Source organism: Bombus vosnesenskii, unplaced genomic scaffold, assembly GCF_011952255.1.
Source record: "Bombus vosnesenskii isolate JDL3184/JDL3185 unplaced genomic scaffold, Bvos_JDL3184-5_v1.1 scf7180000013264, whole genome shotgun sequence".
NCBI lineage: Eukaryota > Metazoa > Arthropoda > Insecta > Hymenoptera > Apidae > Bombus > Bombus vosnesenskii.
In genome coordinates this window covers 3,966,140-3,993,502 of record NW_022882924.1, presented here as the reverse complement: position 1 = coordinate 3,993,502, position 27,363 = coordinate 3,966,140, and the positions used below count along the sequence as shown (strand labels likewise).

The window sequence follows — 27,363 nt, the reverse complement described above, 5'->3', positions numbered from 1 at the left end:
CTAATGTACGAGACGAATGGTTATATTTATCGACATACTTGGAACTAATCTATTTGATGTTTAAATATTCATAACCGCGTGCAGCAGAGCTAGCGATACATATCGCAAAATAATAAATTACTTTATACTGCAGATCCACAGTCCAGTCCCGCAGTCCTAAATTAGAACCAATGAGAAGGCAAGTTCTGTGGAGGCTCGACTCAAGTTGACCTCGAGTCTACATACCTACGTCGCGTGTCCGCCTTTCAAGAAAAACGTGACGGACAAACTTGTGGGGTATTGCGTCATTCCATATCAATGCCTAACTGTTTTCTCTTCTCTTCTCCCTAGCTCTCTCTTTCGCTTTCTTCTCTTTTTCTCTCCACAAACGTGCACGTGTGTATAGTCACGCAATTTTGGTATGGTATACGTCAGATTGTGCGCTTATATAAAATGTTGATAAAATAATTAATTACTTCTCAAATAATTCTATTTCACTTTATTCTTTGTTAAATCACGTATCTTTCACAGCTTAGCACGACTTAACGCATCATATCACTTCGTGCTAAACATTATTGTAATAACGAAACTTTATTTTTATCAATAATATATGTAGACGTCCTTAAATAACAAGTGAGATAATTTTAACGATAAACGCCGACGATGCTAATTCCCACATAAATATAATATGGAAAAAATTGGACGAAAATAGAGAATATTATTAGTAGTCGTTACGTAAAAATTGTAAAACTATTATTGCCTACCATAATAACGGTAGCAGTACATGGTGAGATTCTATATAAAATTGCAGATACATTTGATATTACCGATCGATTAAGAATTCCAATGAAAAATTAAAATTGAAATATTATATTATCGTGTCGTCTAAATTCTCAAAAATCGCGTAAATTCCATATAAGAAATAGCCGCAAGTTGGAATAGTTGGAGGAAGGAGAAAAAAATGGTGGCATAAAAGAGTAGGAGAGATTAGGCGTACATGTGTGCGTATGTTACGTATAGTATATGTAGGTTCACAATGATGGTAGAGGAAGAAAGAAAGACTCGCTAGAGGCAGGAGAATCAAGAAGGGATAGAGGATAGCAGGGAGCAGAGAGCGCAGGGTGTAGAAGAGGAAGAAAAAAGGAACACGAGAGGTGACGGCAACTGCGAGGTCATAAATATAAGCGCTGTTATACCCTTCTACCATCCGATTGGTCGAGCCTCCAGACGAGCCTCCGTGGTCGTGACGACACGTAACGCCAGGCAACGATAGAATGGACAATCGACACGGTGGCGAGTGCCCTGACAAGGAGGAAGGGGAACAAAAAAGAAAGATCCAAGACGAACCAGACGGGGATAGTAGAAACGAACAGGTTACGAACGAAGAAGAGAAGAAAGGAGCGACCTTCGAGCGTCGGATTGTGGTGATTACGTGCTAGTTGAGTCGTACCACATCGTAGTACACCCCGTTTTGTATTATGTCGCGAAATTTTCCGAATTCATCAGAATTCTGTCTAATCGTCAATAAAACGTAATACTAGCGAATTAGTCTATCTCCTTTTTTTATTACAAACAATATAGAACACTCGAGATATAATCGAATCGATTTTTCGCAAGGGTTCTATAGAGGTGAGATAACTATTTAAAAATAATTCAAACGAATGAGCTATGAGAATCGTTAGCCCGCATGGCAGAACACTATTTTAGTCAAGAATATTTGCGTAACTCGAAGCATGGACATTGAACTCTCTCCTTTATTTTCGATATCTACCGATAATTTTTAGCATTATTTATGATGTAACAGAATTGAAACTAAATAAGATATCGATAGATATTGAAAATAAAGTAATCACATTATCTTATAATAGATAAGGATACACGAGCACAAAATGCACTTCGCACTTTGGAATTTTCTATCGCTGTTTGTAATTGATCGATGCAATTAGCGATGGTCTAATTTTAAAAGTTCCACCTTCTAAACTTATCTAGTGACAGGTTAAATTCGATAATTTGATACCATTCAACTAGAGGCGATCAAAAAAGATTTTCTTCCTACGTATTAAGCACATATTTTCGCACTTTGATCGAATTTGAACCTGACTATAATACGATCCTAAGTTCAAGCAGCTTCCACCTTTGATCAAGTAGAATGATTTTGTAGTTATGTAATTCAAGTTTTAAGGCGCATATCTTGAAGAACGGTAGGGGGAAAAAAGGAAGTACTTGAAGAAGAAGAAGAAGAAGAAGAATGGAAAAAACGTAGAAAATGTAGTGTATGAAAAGGAGGGATAGAGAATGAGAACAAACAATGGATAAAGGAAATAAAGAGGCTGTGGTTAATGTCTCGCTCGTTTGGTTTGGTTATTTTCCCATTCGTTGAATGGACCACTCTTGTTGGCATAATGGACAACGATTGTTTTGTTGCACCCAAAGAGACATGCAACAGTAGTGAAACGAATGATTGCATTCTCCCCAAACTACGACGCAATCTTGTCGGCTATCGTCCTTTTTGCTTTCCGCTTGACATCGGAGACACGCATCTGAAAATGAGAAAAAAGGAAAGAAGGGTGATTAAGCGGTATCTATAATTTTTTTTTTTTTTTTATTAATCACGTGTGTATTATACCTTTATGACATTGATAAAATTTAATGGAAAATTGTAGATAATGCAGACGTAAACAACGTAAGTAAGTATTTAATTGGATAACATATAAAGCAACGCGTACACTGTAACAGTAAAGTTGTAGAATCTGTTGAATAACGAGAATATAACTTTTAGGAAGTTTTTAGCGATGAATCGTTTGTAAAAATCTAAAATATACTCTTCGTGTAAGAGAAGTTTATTCGCCAACCAGCCGACGATCGACAAGTATCATCGATATCGTCTCGGTTGGCCTCTGTTGTCTCGGGTATACGAAGTACCAGAGTATGTACAAGTGTATGTGCATGCTTGTAAAATTCCATCGCCTTATCTGATGAACGTGTATACGATGTGTGTGTGTGTGTGTGTGTGTTGAGAGCAATTACATACTGGGAAATCAATCTTTCAAAGAATTAGAAATAAACTTACGCGTATCATTTACAGGTATAATATTTTTAGCTGGAAAAAGTCAAAGTAAGCCGAGTCGACGATCGACGATATATGACGAATGTTGAAACGTTTACGATGGGAGTTACACGACACGACGGTTCTGAAGAAACGATAGTTGGTCGATTAATCTTCGACAACGATTCTCAAGAACTACTTCTCGTTGACCCACACCGGGGGATCCTGACAAACGTATCAGTCGTGCCCCCGGGTCTTAGGCGAGCAGGGTATCGGGCCAATTAACTCTGACGAACGGGACAACGACAGGCGTTCGTGCATCAGCCACCGTGCTTAGAGGCTTCTTCTGGATCGTTCTTTCCTTCCCTCTTATTTTCCATCTACTTTCTTATTGTCACCAACCACGTCAATCAACACGCGACCTAACCAAACGTATCTTTTTATACAGTTGCCGGGAATTGACCCGTTTCGGGACAACAATCCAACTAACTTTACTCGTCTGCTCTTCGGTTAACCCAGATCGTCGGCAATTATTGATAAACAACGGTAACTTTCCTCAAAGCGTAATTTATCGATGCAACGGAATTAAGATTAGATCCAAACTTCGATCAACGAGTAATCGTATTCGGTTGGTAACAGGAGAGAATAATTCATCGTACTCCGTTTTTAGACTCGGAAAGGTAAGGATCGGCGGATATTAACGCCGATGATATTGCTGATAGTCAACGAGCTATGCCTCTAATCTGACTGCATCCATCACTTCGATTCTCTAACGAGTTTCTCGAACGTTCGAAGAACGCGCCCTATCGATGATATCTTCTCGTGAGATCCGACAGCCAATAAAGATCGATCGATATTGCGTACGCCGATCGTTTAATTAATTCATTCGGTTGATAAACGTCGTCCGGACCGTCAAAACAAACGTGAAATTAACATTAATTAGGTATATCGAAATGTTCGAGTCAGTCATGCGGAGGATTGACGATCGAGCAATGTACATATGTACTTACATCATACGTTTGGATTTAAACGGAGAGGAACGTAGGATCGAGGAACTTCGGTCGTTAGAAGGCCTGGCCTGGCAGACGGCAGATGACGACGGGACTGCATGATATTGCAACGAGAACTATTGAATGGCGCGCGCGTGCGAATGTTCCTTTCCGATGTTCGCGTTGCGCGATTAAAATTGCACGCTATTAATTCTAGCTTACCTTGCTACTACTTCTATATTCGAAAACACTTTGAAAACATCTGTATCGAATCAAAGTTCGCAATATAGATCAATGCATATTTCATGTAAACGTATCAATACTTACTCGTTTTTTATTGCCGCGCCCATTCACATTTTCCTTCTATATATACGCGAAAGGAACACACCGTTTAATACGAAATACCTTTCGCTTTATCAAACGTGAACACGTTTTGACGAACGATTTCTTTTACTTCCGACTCGCCTTTTCTTTCTTTGCACATACAAATAAAGCGAATATCCGAAACGACGTTAAACATTATCACGTTACGTTACGAACGAACCAACTTGGCTTTGATTTGTTTTCTTGCGTCAGAGTGTCGCATTCGTAAATTTTGATCAATCATTGAAACTACCAGGTATTTTTCCTTTGATACTAACAATTTGCTTCATCGATTAACCCCTATCGATCAATGAGTTGACCGTGTTCCGTGATGTAACGATATGCGACAATTGTCGAAGAACTCTGATCATCGGAGAAACGGAGAGAAGACAACAAATTGATCTTCGGCTGAAATGATATTTGCAACGTAGTCGTCGTTCTCCTCTAGAATTCAATATCGAAATCTGAATTCGATGCCACGCTTCAGGCGCTCTAATAAGATGACCAAAGACGACTATCAGATGACACTCTAATAAGAATAACACTAATAAGACGAAAAAACAATGCTCTTTCCTCATTGGCTCCTAACTTCCTATCATCTCTCGCGCCCTCCCCTCTCTTGCAAATCGCATCGAAATTTTCCTCAATTTAATACCGATTTTTGTCATTTGGTAACTTTTTTGTCCCGAGACGATGCTAATTGCGATCAATCGTTACACGTTACGCTGCTCATTTGTATATCCACTAATACACATATATATGTACATACGCGTATATTAATACATTCTGCTGTGTTACACGTGCTTTATTGCCTTATGCATATGTATGTGCGTTGCTAGCAAACAACTCACGGTTAAAGATGCGATGATGCCCGACTGTTAATCGCATATTACGTTTTGATAATGCGTAGAAAAATTTATGTTTAATTGGATGTCATTGTAAATAGCGTTTTGCATACCGATGTAAAGTTCAAGTTCAACAAATACGGCTTTGATCGCAACGACTTCGATTTCATTAGGAGAATATTTAACGATTTTTACATCTATCGCTCTGAACGAAGATAAGGTTGCTTCGTGAATTTAAATAAAAACAAAACTCAAGTGCAAAGGCAGAACGTTGTAAGACCTCTAGCGCCTTTTTGCCTTTTTGGCGTCCTTTGCTTTCGTTTAAATGGACGTAAATTGCAGTACATGCAGACAATATTCGACCGCTGTATTAAAATTTATCAAAGTAATTTACGATAGTAAAAGCACAAAAAAAAAAAAGGGAAAAATTTTCTTGGGCAAAAATAAAACATTAGTGACGCAAACAAAACCGGTTATCCGATAGACTATTTACTGTGTTATCGTAATTTATATACGATCGAGCGTGTGAAACATTAAAACATTGCCAGTACTTGCGAATTGAGTAGAATCAAAGTGTACGATCTCAATTATAATTTATTTTCAAGAATATAAAAGAGAATGCAGTAGGAGATGAGATTTTATACGCGTATACGCATGGACAGGATCGAGGGCGACTGTATACGGTCGCGACCGAACGAGGTCGAACGACTGGAACCTTCCGTGAAAAGTCCGGAGGATATTGGCGTCGTAGTTTGATCACTGGAGAAACCCGACGTTCCGATTTCATTTCTCACTATTCGTGTATTCTTTGTTCCTACTGTAAGAAACCAACTATACACATGTATACATGTGCATGTTTGCGAAATGTCCCTGAATCGTAATCATACTTAGTCGAGAGTAAAACAATTGCCGGAATCGGAATCCACGGTGGAGAAAGATACGGAAGGAACCAAACGGAAAGCGAATCCAAGTTCGACTGACTTCCGAAAAATAAACGAGATTAAATGGTGTGATATACTAGATCTAATGGTATAACATGGCACTGCGTATAAACTACAAGGGAGTCTATGTTACGTTTACAGTCAGCATCGAATTCATATGAGAAATCGCAGGATAACGCGTGGCATCGTGACTACAGCAAGCTGACGCGGCTGGACGAGGCGATGCGATTCACGGTGAGGCGAGGTGAGGTAGGGCAGAGCTATGCCCAGCGAGGTACGATGAAGCGAGGTGAAGCGAGACACGATAAAGTGCGACGAGACGAAGTACGGTACGGGGTGGAGAGAGGCCAGAGACGAGGCGAAACGTAGCCGACCGATGGACAAGAAGGGTGAGAGGAAGTGCCAGGTCAGCGCGCATATCCCCCACCAGCGGTGCGCGCCCCAATGGAGGAGGCGGTGCTTACGACCACACCGGCTTCTATATAAAAGAGACAAACCCCCCGATCTGATTAGCAAAGTTCCAACACACGTAAAAGTGCATTTCACTCATATTTTGTAACATCCAAATTTACGGTCAACAGAACGAACAAACATACGATAATAATTTGAAAAACGGTTAGAACTGCGTAAACCACGCTCTTAATCTCGAGTGACTCAGACGAGAAACGAGCGTATCGGTAAACGGAAATCGACGTTGGAGTCGGTAATTACCGGTAAAGAAAGAGAAACAGAAACGATTGAAAAAATTTGTCGTGATCGACTGTTTAATAGATCCCGCGATCATTGACACAGGGACAGATAAACGTGTGTGCTGCAGATGCGGCAGATGTAGCAGGAATAGCGCAAGCCGGGAACGTAGGAAGCATATAGACGGATAAACAGTGGACGACACGAGACGGCACGGAACAGCATAGCACGAACAGGAGCAACAGCACATCAGAGAGGAGGGTAGCTGTGGTGTCGCTGGTACCGCTTAGCAGTGGTGGTGGTGGGTTCGGGCTCGAACTCGAAGCTCGAGCTAGCTAAGAAATACGTTGAATCGTCCACGCGGCATCATTTAGACTTTAGTCATTTGCCGCGCAGTCTCGTAAGGGTGGTTGTGTACACACGTTAAGAGAAGAGATACAAGAGGAAGAAGAACATTTATTTGAAAAATAAAGACCGCGTGACTCGCACCGATCATTATTCGAATCTATACTTGCATTAAGGAAGTATCGAAGCAAGCGTGATATATATATTCTGTTTGTATATCGCGCACGATTTCACGCATCTCGTGACAGTGTCAACGACGCACTGTAAACGCGATTCCAAGCAATCGCGTGAAAACGCGTGAAACAAGGAAACACCGTTTTCGCGACAAAGCGAGTCTCGTATCAAGTCGCGAGAGAAAGATAGCAAAGGACAGAGAGAGAAGAAAGTCGATAGGGAGTTTCGAGAATCTGGTCGTGGGTAGAACACGGGGATTCAGGTGACGCGAACCAGTCCGACTAGCGACGCAGCACTAACACGAGAGTATTTTGAGGCCTGCCGACAAAATGTCCAATTCCCAGAGGAGACAGATGATGCAGCCATGGCCTCTGTGCCTTGTGTCTTTTTCAAAAACGAAGGTAAGATATGTACGTACGTTATCTCTCACGTAACGCGGATTCGGCCGATCGCAATCGACGTATATTCCGTTCGTTCTCCGCCGGCTCGTTTTCGCCTAACCATGTCACCAATTCGTGTTCCCTCGTTCATTTTCGGTGCCTTCTTTCTCTCTTCCTCCCGCGTCTGTTTCCACAATTTCGCACTCTCACCGCTTTGCTCTTTCTTCCCCTCCCGAGCTTCTGGAAAGTTCCACTGTACGTGCCACCGCCACCGCCGTCGCCGACGTCGCTAGGCCCGGTCGCCCGGTATACTCTGTGGCCGGCGCCTCTGCCGTCACATCACGTTACCACCTATCGTCACTCTTCGCAATTTTTCATCGTATATCTTCCTTCCCATTCACTGCTTATATCATCTTAATCTTATTTTAAATTATCCCCTCAGCCTTAGCCACCTTTCTCTTCCTCTTCCTCTTCCGCTTCCTCTTTCACTTTCAATCGTTTCAGTTACCGTTCTCTCATGCCCTTGTACTTCTCGCACGCTGATCGATACCTCCAGTATACATACGTTCTATTCGAACGCACGTGAAATTCTACGATCCTTTTAACCAGGACTGCACACGCACTCGAATCTTTGGGTTTCCATTTTGCTCCTCTCTTACTTGCTACCTTCACCCTCTCACTTTTCTGTCTCTCTGTTTTACCTTTCTTGGCTATCCCCTCTCCTATGGAAAATGTTGGAATTTTACTGTGCATCACCGGTAGTCTGTTTCGTTGCTTTTCTATTCAGCCAGTATGCATCCCTTTCGTTCGTACTGAAATTTCTTTGTTCTATATTTAAAAAGGACGATCGCATGCATCGATGTCGGCGGAGGTTGCCGGGTGTATCGTATGTCGAAAGCTACACGCAAAGCGAACGATACTTGAACATTCGTGGTACATACCGACTGTGACGTTCGGTGTTGTTCATCGCGGTAACGTTCATGTGTTCGCGCGCGTTTATGTTATATGTATTTTTGATACTTGTCGTTGGTATTTTTTTGAGTTTTCGAATTTCGGCAGCGCTTGGTACGTGACCGTCACCGTCCAAAAATATCGATCGTCGAGTTAAAACCGCGCGTCTGTATTATTACGATTCAGTTAAATACGTATCGCATAGAAGCATTTGATTTTGGTAAACGCAAGCGACAATTGTAACGTTTCGTGCGTTAATCAACGAGGTAGCTAATTTCGGTCACTGACGAACCACTACGCCTCTGCATCATTATCGGTTAAATGGTGTTCGCGCCTGTTTCATTGAATAAACGAGATTGCGTCGTCGCGACAATAAGAGCACCTTTAAACGCTGTTGCTGTTAGTCATCGTTTACCGCCTATAACCATTTGCGTTCGTATTGATATTCGTAATTCGTAATTATTGAAACGCGAAATATATATATAATATCGAAGTTTGAATTTTAGGACATGTCGTCCACCAGAATCGTCGATCGGCGTGTGCCGATCAAAAGATGACAAATTTTGTAATACAAGAAACATATTTTTCAATAAATGGCATTTTTTAATCGTTAACAATAGTTTCTAAGTGTTTTCGGACCCGCTTCTTCCATACCATTCACACTCGAACGTTTAATCATCGAATACATACTACATTCATTGTTTTTGTTAAATCGAAATTAGTTCTACTTTGTATGTACCGCCGCCTTATTTTCTCTTTTCGTCGTATAATTTTATTTCGAAATGTTTTATTGAAGATTCCATTTAAAAAGTTTCAGAACGCCGAACCACGTATCCGCGATAAATATCGCACGTAAAAGAGACCAATTGTTTTGGAAATGAAATGCGTACACGTACTTACGTACAGGGTGTACAAAAAAAAGAAGTAAGTGTCAAAACCAGCGTAATCGTACGCCTTCGGGTCAATGGAGATTTGTAAAAAGAAAATGCTTGTGTCGGAGATTTGTAAAAAAAAAAGCAATTTGACCTTGACCTTAAAAGCCAAGGTTAAATTCTTTTTTTAGCACAGCATATTTTCCTCTTCATCGTCAGAATCGAAAGCCTCAAAGAAACTATCGATCGCGACTTAACTGTCCTCTCGGAAAGAAATTGTAAAAGTTTCAATAATTCTCAACCTCTTCGGTGCAACGGCGTTTGTCCGGCACGTAGTCGCTTGACGGCCGCGAACACCAGCGATTGCGTAGCGCTGGAAAAGATTAAACTTACTGAATTCACAATGTGTCATAATTGCGAATATGTTGCACATTTTATCGGTGTAGGTAAATAAACGAGGCCAATAACGCGGTTGCCAAAAATTCCTGCCCATAAATCGATTGTGGAACGTCCTTGATTACATCTTTCAACCATTGCATGGGGATTTCTACGAGCCCAACTCCTCACACTTTGCTAATTGAACACGTTACTACTCGAACAACTACACTCGTCTGTGAACAACGCACGTTCCAGAGAAGCGTGGTTCGCGTTGCAATTTCGGAGCCAATAAGCGTGGCTGATATTATGGATCCACTTCTTGGACGAGTTCAGATTACACGTAGAGAATGTCATTCGAAACGCTCTGTCAAAACGTAGTTCTGCCCCATCGCTTGTAACAATCGGCTACGACAAGTAAAAGTATTACCGCGAGAGAATTTGAAATCGCGAGTTTCGAGTTTTTCAACTATAGCACACGAAATTGAAATATCGAGTTTCACGCCTGCAAGAGACGCAGCCTGCCGTTAGGATAAAAAAGCGAAATTCTACGCCGTAGCCGGAAGGTTAAGACGCTGCGGTATTCTTGATTATCAAATTGTTAATTGTAGCCGCTGAAAATCACGTTGCCTTCGAACCTCATCCACGCGTAAACATCTCCGTTATTTCTCGCTGATTTTTCGAAAAATAACATTTTGCGAGTTAGTCTATAGTTTCCAGTTACTTTGTCGATCGCGCGCTAATTACTTTCTCATTGTAAATGTAAAGACATCGCGAATAAGGTCAAATCTGGGATCAAATATAATATTCGGACAGGAAAATTTTTGATCTCAACGTGCCTCCTCGATGGTATTGGTTGGGCCGTTAAAGCCGAAAATGAGATTCATTTTTCACGGAAACGAGAAAGGGTTTTGAAAATTCGGTCTTACGAACATTCGGGCTACGAAGGTCTTAAATCCGCTCAAGATCGTGATTGTACAGAGCGGTTAGCGGTAAGCGGCGCAATAAGCGACGGAACAACCAATGCCAATGCTCCAAATGCCTATTTTACCACTTACCGCTTACCGCTTTCTGTATGATCACCGCTTAACCGGTCGTCGTGAGGCGGCCGAAAAATAAACGATCGACCCGAACCTAATGCAATACTTGTGACTCCGATGTATACAGAGTAAGCCATACAGTAGGTTAAGAGCACCAAAATTTAAAGAAGGTACGATCACAATCCATGAGCGAGATACACATCGACAGGTTGACCTAAATTTTTGAAGCCTTATTTCCATGAAAAACGAGCCTCGTTATCGGCCTCGACAACCTCAAAGTCCCCTAAAAAGTGTCATTCTAGTCAAATATTTTCCAATCCGAATAAAATACCAGAGCCGAAGACACTTCAAGAATTACCGAAGCTTTAACAATTTTTTTCGAGAGAACGGTTGAGTTGCGACCCATAGTTCCTTATTGATGAACAGAATACGATGCGATAAGAAGGACTTAACCTAGAATTCCAAGATCAAGGTCAATTTTACGCGGACTTCTTTTTTTACGAATCTCCAACGACCCGAAGGTGTAGAATTACGTTATAGCGGTTTTTACACTTACTTTTTTTACACCCTGTACAAATACGCACGCGCACGCTGTCAAACCGTATGGATCTTATTCCTTTACCGATCGTATGTATTATAGATAGAGTAAACGATGCGCATTCATAGTTCGAAAGATGAATCTTCTCACCATCGTAAGCTCCTCGTCACTGTGTCTCCATTAAGGGCACCGTTCGATACATGTAACCACGTTTGTAACCACGCGTCTTTACTCAAAGCATTTCTTTCCATTCTCATGCTAATTGTCAAAATCAATATTGGTTTTTGGTGCAACGGGGGTTCATCGCTCTTTCATTCTTCGATACCACGAATATCGACACTCGACGCAATACGATTGTAACGAAGAATAAAACGCAACGAAAAGATAATGCAGAAGGAGAGTCAGAATTCGATTGGAAGCGTGTTCGCTGTCGAAAGTCCGCGAGATTTTACGAAACGAGACTCATAGCAACGCGCGATCACATACGTCGGTGTTTATCGTAAAAAAAAGCTACTACGCTTCGAAAATGAAATAGCATAATTCGTGTTTATTATACATTGTATCGAGTCGCGTTCGACGACGATGTTGTACTGCCGCGAACCGCCGAGAAACGGGGAAGAAATGAGGGGAAGTAGGTAAGACGCCATACGGCTTAGATACATAGGTACGTAGCAACATCAAAAGAGTCGTATATCGTAGACACTGACAGGCTAGATATCAAAGATTACCAACTATTATCTAATGCTCCCCGCTATACCGCTTTCCGTAGCATAATATATTTCGGCCAGCAAGATGTGGATATTGCAGTCGACTTATCTCTACGTTAATTGTCACGGACGCAGCGCTAAAATGCTTCGTCAGCCACGAGTGTCTACGCCGCTGGTACGTCACACTATGTATTGCTCTAAGTCAACCGCACCTTCATTTCGAAATCTGCATATAGAGAACATGTGCGTAGCTTCTCCCGTCGATCTCCTCCACATGGAGATTCATTCGAAACATCATGCAAGATTCGTCGTGTCGAGAGGATCCAGTCGATCGAGCGATGTACGGATAGAACACGATCGAGTCATAGAGCGCGGAATCGCTGAGTGAAAGCGCAGAGTATGCCATGTCGTAGATGCATGGTCCGACAATCTCTCTTTCTTTTTTTGCTTCTGCTCGTTTACACGCTCGCATACATAAACGCAAAAGTAACCCTTGATATTCGATATCCTTGAACGTCGCCACTTTTTGTTTCTTTCTTTTCCATCCTTTCGCATTCTACTTTTCTGTTTGTTGCGAAAAATGTATACGATGTGTTTGCGTTCTATGCCCTTCGTCGAGTCATAGTTACGATACGAGAGAGATTCGAACGGTCCTTACAGTTTTCCTTAAAATGTCACCGAAGCGAACCTCGTGTAAAAAAAATTTTTGCAACGATTCTAACTACACATGCATCTTATCCTCGTCAAGCTAAACTAAGGCGAAGTACATATTATCGATAGAAATATCAATTTGCTTCTAGAAACACATTCCGCCATAAACGTACGAGCTTCATTTTCGGTGGCATATAGCCGAATCAACAAACTCGAACATTATATATAATGTATCGTAAGCGAATCGGGATCTGCATGTACAATGTACATCTACGCAGATTCCGATTCACACGGTATTTGTACGTATCGTTGAAACGTGCGCACAAACGCCAGTATTCAACGTCAATTCACGGTCGGGCCAAGATCACTGGGATTAGACTGATGCGCGCGCATTCACACGTATTCCGCATATCGATGAAATCCCTTCCTGTGTCTTTGGCATATATATACAACATTCATATGTAAACGAAACACGTGACAAATTGATTTTCATGAGCAACTTACACAACTTAAACTATGTAATACCACAACGATGTTACGATTATCGTGAATTTCATATTTTCTTACCGATAGTAAATACCACAGAGGCGTAACATCGAGTTAAGAAATTCGATTTCGATTCGAATGCATATTGACCACGCATGTTACATTTGGATTTGAAATCAATGCGCCTTTGTACGAAGATGTTGCAAAGTATCTGCTTCTCTTCTCTGTATACTCTTTTCCCTTGTTTTATCGACTGCATTTGCTGCTCTCGTTTTCTACGTTCCCGTTCCATGCAAGCACGTGTCGCGTTAATTTCATTTTCTTTTTATGAAATGATAGCCACGTCTTACTTCGGCAATGTTCAGAAGAAACGAAAATAGTATCGTCGTACGATTTAGACTACGCAAATGGAACGATGAAAGTACGCGCTTGTTGCACGGGCCTACGCGTGTTTGCAAAACAGAATAACAAATGTAATATCGAACGTACTTAATGCAAGTTTACGTAATTCTGTTCGAGCGGTATGTTTGAAGTCGACGATGTAACGTATGTTTTTTCTATCTTTTTTTTTTTTTTCAAAAGCACGACCGGAATCGATGAATTTATTGCGTTTCATTAGCATTTACGCTCGTTATTTCGCAATACGTTCTATCACGCGACTTTGACGTATCAAAAACGTCGACGAGGCCGAAATATAAATATTTGCGATATTTTAACGTACATATGTACACGGAGGAGAGACAACGTTGGAGAGTTAAAGATCTATGAATGCAGTCGGATGAAAATAACGTACCTATGAAAATCGTTCGTCCTTCGAAAAGATTGACATACGATGAATTTTTCACGATTTTGTAGCAATAAGATTGACAAATTTCGCGAAACACCGAACGAAAAATGTCAAGAGCAAACGAGAGTTACTCGAAAGATAATAACTGGCGATGGTCCGTGATGCGAATACAGCGATCGCAGGGTACGCGCCGCACCATTTTCACAACTCCAATTCGTTTCTCGTCCGTCGGTTAACGGTGCTTAACGTTCACGTTAGATAGCGCCACGAGAATCTGGCGATATTGAACCTATATATGTACACAGTGGGCGACCTCGGGCGCACGCTCGTGCCCGCGTTTTTTTAAACGTTTTTTTAGTTGGAGCGATTTCGGTTCACGAACCGCTGTGTCACGATCGTAAAGGTCGAAGATTATTTGTACAGTGTACATCGTGCGAGAACTACACCGCAAGAAGGCGCGTTCATTGTTCTTTTTATATTTATTTAGTACTACGAAGGACAATAAGCGGCAAGTTACTACAAGTCGCGAACATGTCGTATCCGTATCGAGGACGATCGGCTATTGAGTCCAAAGGAGAAACGATAGCACGAATGCAAACAATGAAATCATCGTTTCTTAAATGCGAGCAACGAGACTATAATGGACTATCGGCCAGCTGATCCAGCACAACGAGTTCAATTTGATAAGGGAATTAGAGAAAAAATAGATTTCCGGCAATTGGAAATCAAATTAGCGAGAGAAGTAGTAGGTTTCGGGCGATAGAGACGCGAAAGACGAACAAGAAGGAAAACGAATGGGACGCGTTGGGACGAAAGGGGTTGAGAAATGATAAAAAAATGTGCCGGGTATAAAGGCCAGGGCCAAAGGAGGATAGATAGTCGTTGGAAGCAGAAAACATTTTCTTTTATAATTATATAGGAAATATGGAATATCGATCGTGGAAAATGCTATATGACACTCGCATAAAAACAATCGGTATTACTCGAATAGAATACGAAAACGATATATTTGCAAGTCTAGATCAACCGGGAAATCGACGTACGTACGTTTTCAATTTTGTACGGATATCGATAAGCAGTCATTGTGAGACTGTAGCTGGTCTGTGATATACGTGTTGCCCGTCGTCAGATACGATTTTCGGAGAATTTGGAAAATTCGGAGAAATCGGTGAATCGATCGAAATACTGTTCGAGATAAATGGAATCGGCATACGTGTGAAGATGCGTCGCAGTCACGAACACAACTTTCGCGAAAGTAAAGAGCTCATGATTCGTTCGTGAACATAGGGTTAAACATAGGTCATCGATAAACAGGAGTAAAAGTCATCTAATGGTACAGAAAGAATCACGCTGTTTCTCGCTCTTTGTCGTTTTTCGTCATTGGTTCGTTACGATAATCGTTACATGCATCCTACTCTCCCTTTCGTTCCATGTCGTTTCTCTCTATATGACTGCCGATAAACGAAACTAGTATAAATACTCCAACTTGAAAATTCCATCATCCCCTTGATGTATGCAGTCGATCGTTCCACGGCGAGCACTGGATTCGCGTAGCTCTCTGCTGTTCGTTGACTAAACGCGTATCGGTTTCTTCGATCGGTATTTTCTTATATCTTTATACTCTCCGATAAGTTCTGTTACACCGGTTCGGTGTAAAAGAGAATTTGCGACGAAAAGCGTATACGGGAAAGCGGTGCACGTCCCTCCTACCAGGAAAAAGAAGAAAGAAGAAGGATCGATCGACCAAGCAAGTAAGTTCGATTTTCGTTCGGATCGGTCGAATAAATGCTGATTCGGCTTTTCGTCGAAAGTCGAATCGCCTTTATTATTTATCGGTGATTCGCCTTTGCTTCGTTCTGCCTCGGACTATCGACCGAAAAAGCTCGTATCTCGTATGGCGCGATGATACGCGAACGCGAGATCGAACGAAATAAAACGGAAGGGAAAGAAACAGAAGAGAAGAGAAGAAACACGAAAGCGAGAGAAACGAAAAATTAACAATGGCAAATTTATCTGTTTACAGGAACACAACGTTTTGCCAAAATATTACACGAGGGTGCCTCCGGTTACGAGATCGGTCACGAACGATTCGGGTATCAACCTAGATTGTTCGTCCAACACGACGATTGCGACGAATGCGAGTCCGTTCAACAGCCAGACAGCCTTGATCGCGGAGAAAAAGGTGATTCTTTCCGGCAACAGTGTCACCGCCTCCAGTAACCACTACTATGCGCAGAACTTGAGGAACAATCATCAGAAGACCCTGAGCGGGTCTCATATGTACGATCCCCTCGACAAGGGTATCGATCACGATTACAAACAACTCGATCCGTTGTTGGTCGGTGAACCCCCGTACACGGGGATCGAGCTTACCAAGCCAAGCATGAGTTCTCAAAATGTCAAACCGACCAAGGACTCGGACACCGTTATGCAGTTCCAGAAGGAACCGAAACCATCCATCATGCGTTATGCCAATCAGGTAATTTATCGTTTGTCTTCCTAATTTTTTCGTTGTTTCACACAAAGTCGTACACAGTGGTCAGGACTTTGGACGCGTTGCAACAAGTACCGCGAACGATATACGGCAAAATCGCGTTCGCGTAATTCTCGAGTCGGGCGGGAAGACGATTATCGAGAAACCGGTTACCGTTTACAGTTGACACTGACGAAACACGTGGACCATTCGCAAATCCGTTTTCCCGTCGTATGAGTTTCGACGAGACGATAGTTACGTACGGCGAGAAAACGACAAAGGCCACGTTCTTTTCTACTCGCGTACGAGTTTCAAGGATAACTCGAGGAAGCATCCTTGATCCATTTTCCTTGCGACTCGCCTCGAGCCTCTTAGAATCCGGACTCGTCCGCCACGTGAGTCTTACGATCGAATACGCGCGAATATACGAATATTACGATCGTGGAAGGTTTCGCGATTTCAAAAGAATCTTGCACGACCGTTGCACGAGGCGGCATCGCGATAGCGGTGCAGGATCCCGAAGCTTCTCGCCCTCGACGCTTTTCCTTCTCACGCGAATCGAATGCCATGCGTGCCTTCTCCGCCCTGTCAGTCACTCGATCTAAACTCGAGGGCATCGTGATCTTCGTGCTTACGACATCTACATTACGTATGCGTGTGCATATATATACATATATGTGTGTGTGTGTATATATGTATATTCAGAATTATATTTGTTGTTGCGCAAACGGGATAAATATCGTGAACAACACGATATTACGAAAATACGCCAAACAAACGCGATGCTGCTCGATTAAAAAAAATGGGCATCCGGTATCCGAAAAGCTGTCGGTTCCTCGTACGCAGCACACGTTGAGCGTTGAACGTGGAGCGCGGAACTCGCAATTAAACCATCGCTAACGAGATTATATTTTACTCATCGTCACGCCACGCTCTTTTTATTCGTGGCACGCGTCCGACTCGAATTAAACTATGTACATAGTAATCTAAAGCAAACTAAATCGGTCCGAAAGAACACACAGAGAAAAAGGCGGCACGGGTCGCGTCTATGGATGGGAAGATGTGAGTGTACGTATAGACGGGTGGGAAAGGATGCAGAAGCAAACGGGACAGGTGTAATAACGAGAAAAGGGGAAGGAATTGCGCATTGATCTCGCGCGTGTTTCGTGATCTCTCTATCGAAAGAGGCAATTGCGGAAAACAAAAGGCGAATGCATGCATCGCATGCGTGCATGCACGTTTGTACCCAACTACGGTGACCTTGCACGCTTCTGATAATAACTAACGACTTAATTTCCTTCCACGTATGTACATCGCTGACGTACTCTCGAGACGTTTGCGCATCATATTAAACAATTAATAGTGCAAAATGACAAGAGAGATGCGAGGCGTGTAGCCGATCAACAGTTATCGCGAATTCCACGTTCGATCGTTCTTAGATCGGTCCGTTCGATCTTAGACGTTATCGAACGAACGTCAAATCGCAACGAAACTTTTCGATACGATCCGCCGAGATCGCACGAGCATCGTTACGGATGCGTTCGATCACACCGTTTTGTCTCGCTCGCGATCGCAGAAATGCTTTTGCATCCATCTTCCATCGACGTAGTCGACGGCGTAGTATATCTCGGTTTACGGAGATCGTCTGCCGCCGATCGCGCGTCGATGCAACGACCAAGGGGACGGAATGGAACGAAGTGGAACGAAACACGGTAGCTCGTACTTGCACGCGGGAGAGAAAAAGAAGAGCAATGCGTTGTGCTCCGACAAAGAAGATTACGCAACGCGAAAGAAGGTCGCGAGTAACAAGATCGACCGGTCGCAACAACGACGCGGTTCCGTCGCGAGATTCCGAGGCAAGGCTCTCTTTTTAAATAAGCGCTCGTTCGATCGCGGCCAACGTATTCGAAGAAAACGAAGCGGCCAGCGGCTAAGGGGGATAGCTCGACCGGCCGTTCGTCGCGATCGACATCTTCGTTTCCTCTCTTTCTTTTCTTCTTCTTCTTCTTCTTCTTTTCTTCTTTCTCTGTTCGACGATCTCTCGAAATTAGTCCCACGTGTCGGGATCGAGTAACGTGCACGAAGGAATGGCACGAGTTACGCTCACGCATAGAACCCCGCGTACGCGAAAGCAGCGCGCACACATACGACCGTAGGTACGTATAATCGTCCGATTCGCGGACGGATGGATCCTCGCAATGACAAGGGAAGGGATAGTCGCGGCCCCCCAGCATCGTTTCCCTATATAAACAGGGAACCACCCGTCGGTCCACGAGTACCAATAGCGTGTAATTGATATACGGGAACAACGTCAACGTTAACGACAGCTCCGACCGTATCGTATTGACGACGACGACGACGACGACAACGCTACCGATACCGTCAACCTTGACGACAAAAAAAAAAATATCAATTGCACCAACGACAGCAACATTGGCAGCGACAGCGCCAGCAAGAAGAGAAGCACAAGTAGAAAGAGAAGAAGAAGAAAAAGTAGAGGAAGGAGTAAACGAGGAATAGCAAGAACGATAACAACAACAGGACCAGAGACGATATTTCATACGAGAACAACAATAGTGACAGGAAATCTCGCCAACGCGACGCGCCGACAGTTAAATGGTCGAAAGGACACGATCCGATACGGTGTAATAATAAAATTAAATCGACGTCGATCGGCACGCGCGGATCGCGAGCGTGTTGGAACAGTTTGTCCGGCATCCTACGATTCGAAAGCAAAATCGAGCGGTTAACGTCTAGGCGAGAACGATCATAGGGACCGTGACGCTTTGGCAGGACATCTCCGCGAAATTTTTCGTCCGACCTTGCCTCCGTATCGTTCTCAATCATGAAGATTCTTATGCGAGCTGATACCCATGTGAACATCGAATTACCGGGCAACGCGCCAGTCGCTAAATGCACCTTCACTCAGGTATCGACATAACACGGCATTGTGTACTTTATATAGAAATCTCTGAACGATGTTATTAACGATCTTACGCGTGCGAGCGTCCCTCGTCTTCCGTTGTTTCGTTCGTTCGTCGTTTATTCCTACGCCTGTAACCATCGCTCGACCTTTCGTATCGAGTATCGGTCGAGATTTTACCGGATCTCGCTCGACCGATATTATCTCGTAAACATCGGGCTGTTACAACCAGTAGCTTATTTCGTAGCTGATGAAACTAAACACGAGTTGTTACCACGTGATTCTACGAGTCACTTCGACACGGGGCACGCTCTTGCGACAATTTTTATCCACCTTATTAATCGATGTTTTAATTCAAACGTTTTCAGGTGTTGGCTGCCTTGTCGGTGTCCATGTGTTCCATGGTGGTAGGTTACTCGAGCTCCTATACCTCCCCAGGTTTGGTTTCGATGCGAGACAACGCCACGGCTACGTTCGAAGTAACGAAAGAAACCGTAAGTAGCACGAAAGTCTTTCCGTTACGTTCCGAGATGTAAAAGCGACCTTGCGGAAGGGTGAACCGTGCGAGGAACGAAGGGACCGAAGGGACGACCGTCTCTCGTGGACAACATTGTTTTTAAACAAACGTGCCTCGCGAGGAGATCGCGCAATCTCGAGTGTTTCGGTGAAACGAGAAACCGTACGTAACCAAGACGTTATCCGAATTCTCCTCTTATCCGAAGACCGAGCCAAGGTCGAGCGATCGTTACCGAGGCACGTTTGTTTTCGAACGTATTTCGATTATGCTTCCGCCGTCGTTCTCGATTACGCGAACCAGTGATTTACCGTTCCATCGCGAATTTCTTTTCAATCGACGCGTAACTAGGTAAAACGATCGCGTTTGGCAAACTTATGTTACGCGAGAAAGATCGTTTCGCGTCGGTCGTTTGAAAGAGGGCGACGATCCTGAGAGACAGCGACAATGGATAACAACGACGCGAGGAAAGATACACACATATATACATATATGTATATATATGTACGTGTGTGTGTGTATATATATATATATATACAGCATCGATATCGAGAAAGGGTCAATAAATGATTGAGCGTTTAACCCATCGAGTGCGTCAATGCGACGTAGAATCAACGATTCGACGCGTTTCCCATACGACCCCGTGTCGCGTTTCGTTCGTTCGACAACCATCGACGCGCCTTGTCCAGCCTCGATTGGCGGGACACGCGATTGGTTCTTTGTTGATCGATGCCGGCACGCCGCTAAGTCGCCTACGTTGCTAGTTGCTACGTCGCTCCCGGTAGTCGTTACGTTGTTACGCCATGCGACTTTTGCCGTGATTTACCACAACCTTCGATCGGTCGATGATGCGCTTGGAGGTTTAATCGCGCGCGTGAATAAACGCCATGTAAATGCTTCCGGGTTCCTCAATGTCCCGTGTCTCTCAACGATCGCCGCTGTACGCAGATCAAGGTCTACGCTGGCGCGATAACGCTCCTTAAACAATTTCTTCGTTTCTTCCTTCCTTCCTTCCGTATTTCCTTTACACCCCGGACTTGTTTATATTCGAAGGTCGACGAGCGATTTTGAATAGGATAACGAGACCGCTCGCGCCTACGACAAAAGATCGAGGACCGGTCGGGACACGATCGTTACGAGAGGTTTTTGTTTCAGGGCATGTGGATAGGATCGATCATGCCGTTGAGCGCGCTTTTTGGTGGCATGATCGGCGGACCAAGCATCGAATACCTTGGTAGAAGAAACACTATTCTGGCCACCGCATTACCCTTCATCGCAGGTACGGCCGCGTTCCCGTTCCAATTTTCCAACGGACAATACGTTTCGACGATCGTTCGGATCGCGACGATCCCCTACGTCGCTAACGGCCCGACTAATCGATCGATATCGTTTCAGCCTGGCTACTAATCTCCCTGGCAGCGAACGTTGCCATGGTGCTCGCCGGCCGTGCTCTATGCGGGTTCTGCGTTGGCATCGCGTCGCTTTCGTTACCGGTGTATCTTGGTGAAACGATACAAGCCGAGGTACGTGGTACCCTCGGTCTCTTACCAACTGCTTTTGGTAATACAGGTGAGCAGCTTCTCCATTCCAGTTGTCGAGATATCCAAGTATCGATATTGCGATGGAAATCGAACTAACTTTGTTTGCCTTTTGATTTCTTTAGGAATTTTAGTCTGCTTCATAGCCGGCATGTATCTAGACTGGAGAAACCTCGCGTTACTCGGCGCTGCTTTACCGATACCGTTCATGATTCTGATGTTCGTGATTCCCGAGACTCCTAGATGGTATATCTCCAAGGGAAAGACAAAAAGGGCGCGAAAATCGCTACAATGGCTGCGAGGCAAAGGCACCGACATTACCGACGAACTGTCCTCCGTTCAAAAGTTACACACCGATAGCGAACGTAACGTTTCGCAGGGTGCATTCATGCAACTGTTCAAGAAAAATCATCTGAAGCCACTTTTCATCTCGCTCGGCCTAATGTTTTTCCAACAATTTTCGGGAATCAACGCTGTTATATTTTATACCGTTCAAATTTTTAGGGTAAGCTTCTGCTCTTTGCTCTTTATCCTGTTCTTTGCATATTCGCGTAGAGATTAGTAAGAAACAGAACAAAATGTACATATATTGTATATATACATATATATATACACGCACGCACGCGCGCGCGCGCGCGCGCACACACACACACACACACACAAAAAGGAAACGAAGATTAACCTTCGGATTATTCCGATGGTATTTTTCAGGACGCTGGAAGTAGCATCGACGAGAACATCTCTACCATCGTTGTAGGTATCGTAAACTTCATTTCAACGTTCGTTGCGGCATCCGTTATAGACAGACTAGGCAGAAAAATGTTGCTGTACATAAGCGCTATATCGATGTGTCTAACTCTATTCACGTTCGGTACGTTCTTCTACGTGAAGGCTACAGGAGTGGATGTGACGGCATTCGGTTGGATACCGTTAATGAGTCTGATCGTTTACGTAATCGGCTTCTCTCTGGGATTTGGCCCGATTCCATGGCTGATGATGGGCGAGATTTTACCGGTTAAGATACGCGGTTCGGCAGCCAGCGTAGCCACGGCCTTCAACTGGAGTTGCACGTTCATCGTCACGAAGACGTACGAAGACATTGTTTCGGTGATTGGACCGTACGGCACTTTCTGGATGTTCGGTACGATCGTTCTAGTTGGTTTCGTCTTCGTAATCGTCAGCGTACCAGAAACGCGAGGTAGATCTCTCGAGGAAATCGAGAAAAGATTCACCGGACCGGTGAGAAGAATGAGTGCGGTCGCTAACATGAAGCCTATGCCTATGGCCTGTTAATTGTTCCTCTCTCGTTCGCTCTCAACGTCGATAATTAGCCAATCGATCTTTTCGACTAACGCGACGATGGTCGCGACGTCGACACTAACTCGCGCGTGTTTCGCTTCGTTATGAAACGAACGAATCCTATAAGTATAGTTCCTTCGTTCTGTCGATAAGAACGAGCGAAGGGCACGTGTCTAGAGAGGACCGTCTTCCGGATCGATTCTCTCCTTTTTCGACCTTTTTTCGATTCGTACGCGGCTGCTCTCTGCTTCGTTCACTTTCGTTTCTCCGATTGTCTCTTTATTCCGGCCCCTTTCCAAACGACCCTACACGTGAAACCGTTCGCTCCGACGACACCAATTTTTTATTTCCTTTTGAACCAAACACCAAATATACTCTTCGTTGTCGGAGAATTATTTCCATTGCGTCTAGCTTCCTGGAAAGGTGCGAGCAGATGGCAGCCGAAGAAAGCAACAGGATAAACGCGCGAAAAAAGAAAAAGAAACGAAGAGAAAAGACGAAGGAAGTTTTAGAGAGCGGAAGTTTCGGTAGATCAGCTTGTTGTTTGTATGTACTTACGAAAAACGCTTGCTTGACGCAAGACCGGCTGATAGTTTAACGACATAATTGCGAACGCAAGCTCAACTTGAGAGAACGATCCGTCGACTAGACGTCATACGTAACCGTTATTTTTCTTATTTCAAATACTTTACAGGGTCTACCTCAAATTAGTACTTTTACTAAAGGTATACGAGTAGGTTAACGACAAGGATGAATTATTTAATTAGTACACGTGTGTATAGATTCGAGTACACCGATATGTTGTACTTAAGAAAATGCGTATAAACAACGTCGAAAAGGGAAAAACAAACGTTTCTTCCTTCTGTATCATCGCGACAATAAAATTTTTACGCGACGGTCGTAGAGGTAATTCTTGTGCATTTCTATCGATATCGACCGTCGCGTTTGTACATATGTATGTAGTTACCGATTTGCGTCAATGAACAATTGCGTCATCTATCAACGAACTAAACCGTATCATTCAGATATAAGTTAAGAAATAGAGGTAAAATAATACGCGTTTATTTTTTCATCGTTGAAATTGATGTAACTCACGAAAGAAACGTATCGCGCACAATGGCGCACGACATATCGCATTTCTTGCGTACACATGTATATACTGAATGCATGTATATACTTTGAGAATCGGTTCTCGTTATACAACGATATATATTTGTAACGCGATTTTTACACAGTATGCGCTTTTAATTCTTCATTTTTATTCCTAGTTTTCGATAATATGTACCGAGATCTGTTTCAGTTCAATCGAATCTCGTTTGTACTTAAGCGTCGCGCGTTCTGTCCTATCCCGTCGTGTCCCGGCCCGATTCATTTTTCCTCATACTCCCTTTCCTCCTTCACACACCTGTATTTTTCTTCCATTCCTTTTTCTCAATGCGTGGATGTATGCACATCGTTCTCGATGTCGTGCGGTTAAACTGCCTCTATTCTCGCATCGTCATTCCGAATCTCACCGCTGGGACAAGACAAGAAAACGTTACGAAACATTCCTATCTCGTATACTTTCACGTACGATCTAGATCTATCACGTCACGAGAAATACGTGTTCCCTCGGGAAAGGCTTTGTTTCGTACGCTCTAGCCCCTTCTTTTTCCTTCTACTTTTACCTTTTTAGTCTCGTTTCTATTTACCCAATTAACATTTCTATCGCGTGCCGCTTAGGCGTAGGGTGCTTGCCAAATTTTGAGAAAAAATATCGCTCGAAGATTTGTAACTTTACTATTATTATTTCCACTCGCGTTAAATTGACATGTACATTTCTAAGTTATTAAAATATAACGTTTGACAAAATACTCTTTGCTTCTCTTCTCTTCTCTTCCCCTTTCTTCTCCTCTCTTGCTTTATCCGTTCCATTGTCCTTCCTTTTTCACGCGATTTTTTATCCCCGTCCCTGTCGATCCTATCGTCTTGCATTTTGTGTAAGGTAACGCCATACGTTATTCCACATATACGCGATATATATTTGCTCGTTGGAACGAATTTGATCGTTGAATAAGGATACGAAAAGAAACGGAAAGTCGCTAACAACGGCAAGATCGATGTGTTCGTAAGTATGTTTGTCGAATAGGCATAGTTTAATATCGTTTCGATCTTTCGAGCAAAACGAGTCTTCGAGAAACGCCTTAATCTATGGACTATATGCATTTGAATGCAAACTTACCCATTACTTGAACTCGGCATATCGCGCAAGTGTCACATTCTACGTCCCAGCTCCACATAGCCACGGCGTTCCATTTTTTTAAGATAAACAGTTTATCCGGTTTTAAATTGTCGTTGTCAGCACGATCTCCTAAATCTTGCTCCGTCTCGGCCATTTCGACTTTTTAGGTTAGAAACGACGAGGCGACGCGAACTCTCTCAATGATTCAAACATCCGTCTCCGATGAAAATCTTCAAAGAGATCCCACACCTGTGACGCACACCCTGCGTTTATTCAACTTTGTCACGCGCGTTCGAACGATATCAACGACACCGTTGTCGATTTTGGTATTGGTATACCGTGAATCAAATACGAGCGGTGTTCTTCCTTCGAACGCGCGTTTTCGATAATGCAGATCGTGCGCAATCGGTAACAAACGGTTCTATGCCCCGTTAATCATTCGGCTGTATATATATATATACAGTCGTGAGAAGGACGAACGTATAGTGCCATCTGGCGATGAAACAATCATGTTCATCTCCTTAAATTCTGTTGTTGCACGAATGGTGTCGCGTTCGATTCGATATCGCGTTATGTATATAGTTGGATATATACGGATGAATCAAAAGATCGTAAGGTTAGATAATCCAATCGCAAAACGGTACCTTTGATAAAGAAATTGTTAATTCAGCATGTGAATCGTGATCCAACGGTAACGAGGTTTCTTCTAACAATACTAACTTAATTGCGGCACAGTTGTAAATACGATTCAATCGACGATTATTTGACAATTACTTATTCATTGAATCCGATCTTACGAAGAGAAATGGTAGAACATAACCTATGCAATGTCATTTTTTCAGATGCTTTGCGTAAAATATGCCAAGAAAACTAGTGCTACGATTCTGTTTAATGTGTTTTCAAAGAGTCGGTACTCTCGACGTAGCGATAAAAGCACCGATTCGTACAAAATCGTGCAGGCAAATAGTGAAAACTTAAATGGTAAATGTAATCGTTTCTTTGCGACGATAGCTTAACAACAAAAATCCTTTTCTTATAGTCGTTCTCGATTGTTTCCAGATGTGGATGGTGCTGTACTTGGAATAAATTCCAATTGGGAGCTTTTAACACCAAGGGGATTCAGATTTTATTTACCAGGAAGCATCGGTCCCGGCTGGTCGGATGTAACCACGACCATTCAGGTCAAGACGCAATTAGTCGACCTGCATTCCAACAAACAGATCTTGGTAGATGGTCCCAAAGAAAAATCTGGTCGCTTATTGAGTCGTTCGAGAAAGAACAATCAGCGTCCAGAGCTTCGTTACGTAGCGCAAGAATGCCCTTTGTTGCTAAGAAAAGGTATAGAGGAGCTATTTCCTGGATGTTTAGACGTCGGTTCTCCCCAGCTTACTATCGTTACTGTCAGCCAATCGATTAACCCGAAGGTTATGAAATGGAACAGAGAAATAGAAACTGAGAAGCTAGCTAAATACGTAAGTATGTATGACTTTGTTAAATTATACCGAAAAGTATCCTTGTCTATATATTTAAAGAGTAGCCGGTGTAAACCAGGCAGTGAATCGTCAATACGATCCGTACAAATCGTTTCTTCCTTTATTTACAGTTTGTGCTAGCTGCTTCAGATATTTGTGCAAAATTGAGAAGAATGGGTTATTGGGCAGACTTCATCAATCCATTTAGTGGACAACCTCATTTGAATCTACAAAAAAATAGTACTCTGTACAAAACGGACGAGCGATTCCGTTGCTTAGGATTTAAAATATTACATAGGAGCAATTGTAAGGTCATTTTGTACGATAATAACGCGAAAAATTTTTTGGGTAAGTAAGCGTAAGCGTATGCTTTATTTTCAATTATAGATCAGTCGATCGCTTATCGAAGATTTTGTCGACGTCGCGCGGTTGTACGATTCAATCGACAATACGGTCACAGGTACCGTTCTGTACGTTGCAGGAAATTTCTACACCACAGCTCCCGCGAGTACAGAATTTTTAAGAGAGATTCTACATGAATGCGAGCTTGTAAATGTTAACGAAGCTTAATAAACGTAGAGCGAGAGGAGAAGGAGAATAAAGAGCGTCGATATATATATATATACATATATATATATATATACAAAATACGTTTTTACGAGTGTTATATTGTTGTTTTTCATCATTCAAATGATACGTAATTTTTGAGTTGGCATGTATTGTACAAATCTAAAAAGAAATTTCATACGATATAATCGTACGTAAAA

General features: G+C 42.9%; 3 protein-coding genes across 9 annotated transcripts; 2 read left to right on the top strand and 1 right to left on the bottom strand.

Annotated features, from left to right (window-relative positions):
• Positions 1 to 463: 463 nt before the first annotated feature.
• On the bottom strand, positions 464 to 25,537 carry LOC117236182 (RING-box protein 2). Of its 2 annotated transcripts, none has more exons than XM_033498915.1 (2): positions 25,125 to 25,519; positions 464 to 2,519 (listed from the first exon to the last, which is right to left on the bottom strand). In XM_033498915.1, the coding sequence occupies exons 1-2, from the start codon at positions 25,276 to 25,278 to the stop codon at positions 2,341 to 2,343; spliced, it is 333 nt and encodes a 110-aa protein (XP_033354806.1). In that variant the 5' UTR covers positions 25,279 to 25,519; the 3' UTR covers positions 464 to 2,340. The 2 variants fall into 2 exon arrangements, with proteins under 2 accessions (XP_033354806.1, XP_033354797.1); XM_033498906.1 differs by lacking the exon at positions 464 to 2,519 and adding an exon at positions 24,304 to 24,984 and having other exon boundaries at positions 25,125 to 25,537.
• LOC117236040 (facilitated trehalose transporter Tret1-like) lies at positions 7,508 to 24,229 on the top strand. 5 transcript variants are annotated; one of them, XM_033498646.1, is made up of 8 exons: positions 7,508 to 7,770; positions 12,368 to 12,407; positions 16,180 to 16,635; positions 19,921 to 20,046; positions 21,222 to 21,345; positions 21,462 to 21,635; positions 21,730 to 22,109; positions 22,316 to 22,897. In XM_033498646.1, the coding sequence occupies exons 2-8, from the start codon at positions 12,375 to 12,377 to the stop codon at positions 22,895 to 22,897; spliced, it is 1,875 nt and encodes a 624-aa protein (XP_033354537.1). In that variant the 5' UTR covers positions 7,508 to 7,770; positions 12,368 to 12,374. The 5 variants fall into 5 exon arrangements, with proteins under 5 accessions (XP_033354537.1, XP_033354529.1, XP_033354519.1 ...); XM_033498638.1 differs by lacking the exon at positions 12,368 to 12,407; XM_033498628.1 differs by lacking the exon at positions 7,508 to 7,770 and having other exon boundaries at positions 12,318 to 12,407; positions 22,316 to 24,229.
• A 163-nt stretch (positions 25,538 to 25,700) lies between the features above and the next one.
• On the top strand, positions 25,701 to 27,353 carry LOC117236137 (methylmalonic aciduria and homocystinuria type D homolog, mitochondrial). Of its 2 annotated transcripts, none has more exons than XM_033498841.1 (5): positions 25,701 to 25,815; positions 25,967 to 26,105; positions 26,184 to 26,596; positions 26,728 to 26,902; positions 26,984 to 27,353. In XM_033498841.1, the coding sequence occupies exons 2-5, from the start codon at positions 25,967 to 25,969 to the stop codon at positions 27,133 to 27,135; spliced, it is 879 nt and encodes a 292-aa protein (XP_033354732.1). In that variant the 5' UTR covers positions 25,701 to 25,815; the 3' UTR covers positions 27,136 to 27,353. The 2 variants fall into 2 exon arrangements, with proteins under 2 accessions (XP_033354732.1, XP_033354741.1); XM_033498850.1 differs by having other exon boundaries at positions 26,728 to 26,944; positions 27,078 to 27,353.
• The last annotated feature ends 10 nt before the right edge of the window (positions 27,354 to 27,363 follow it).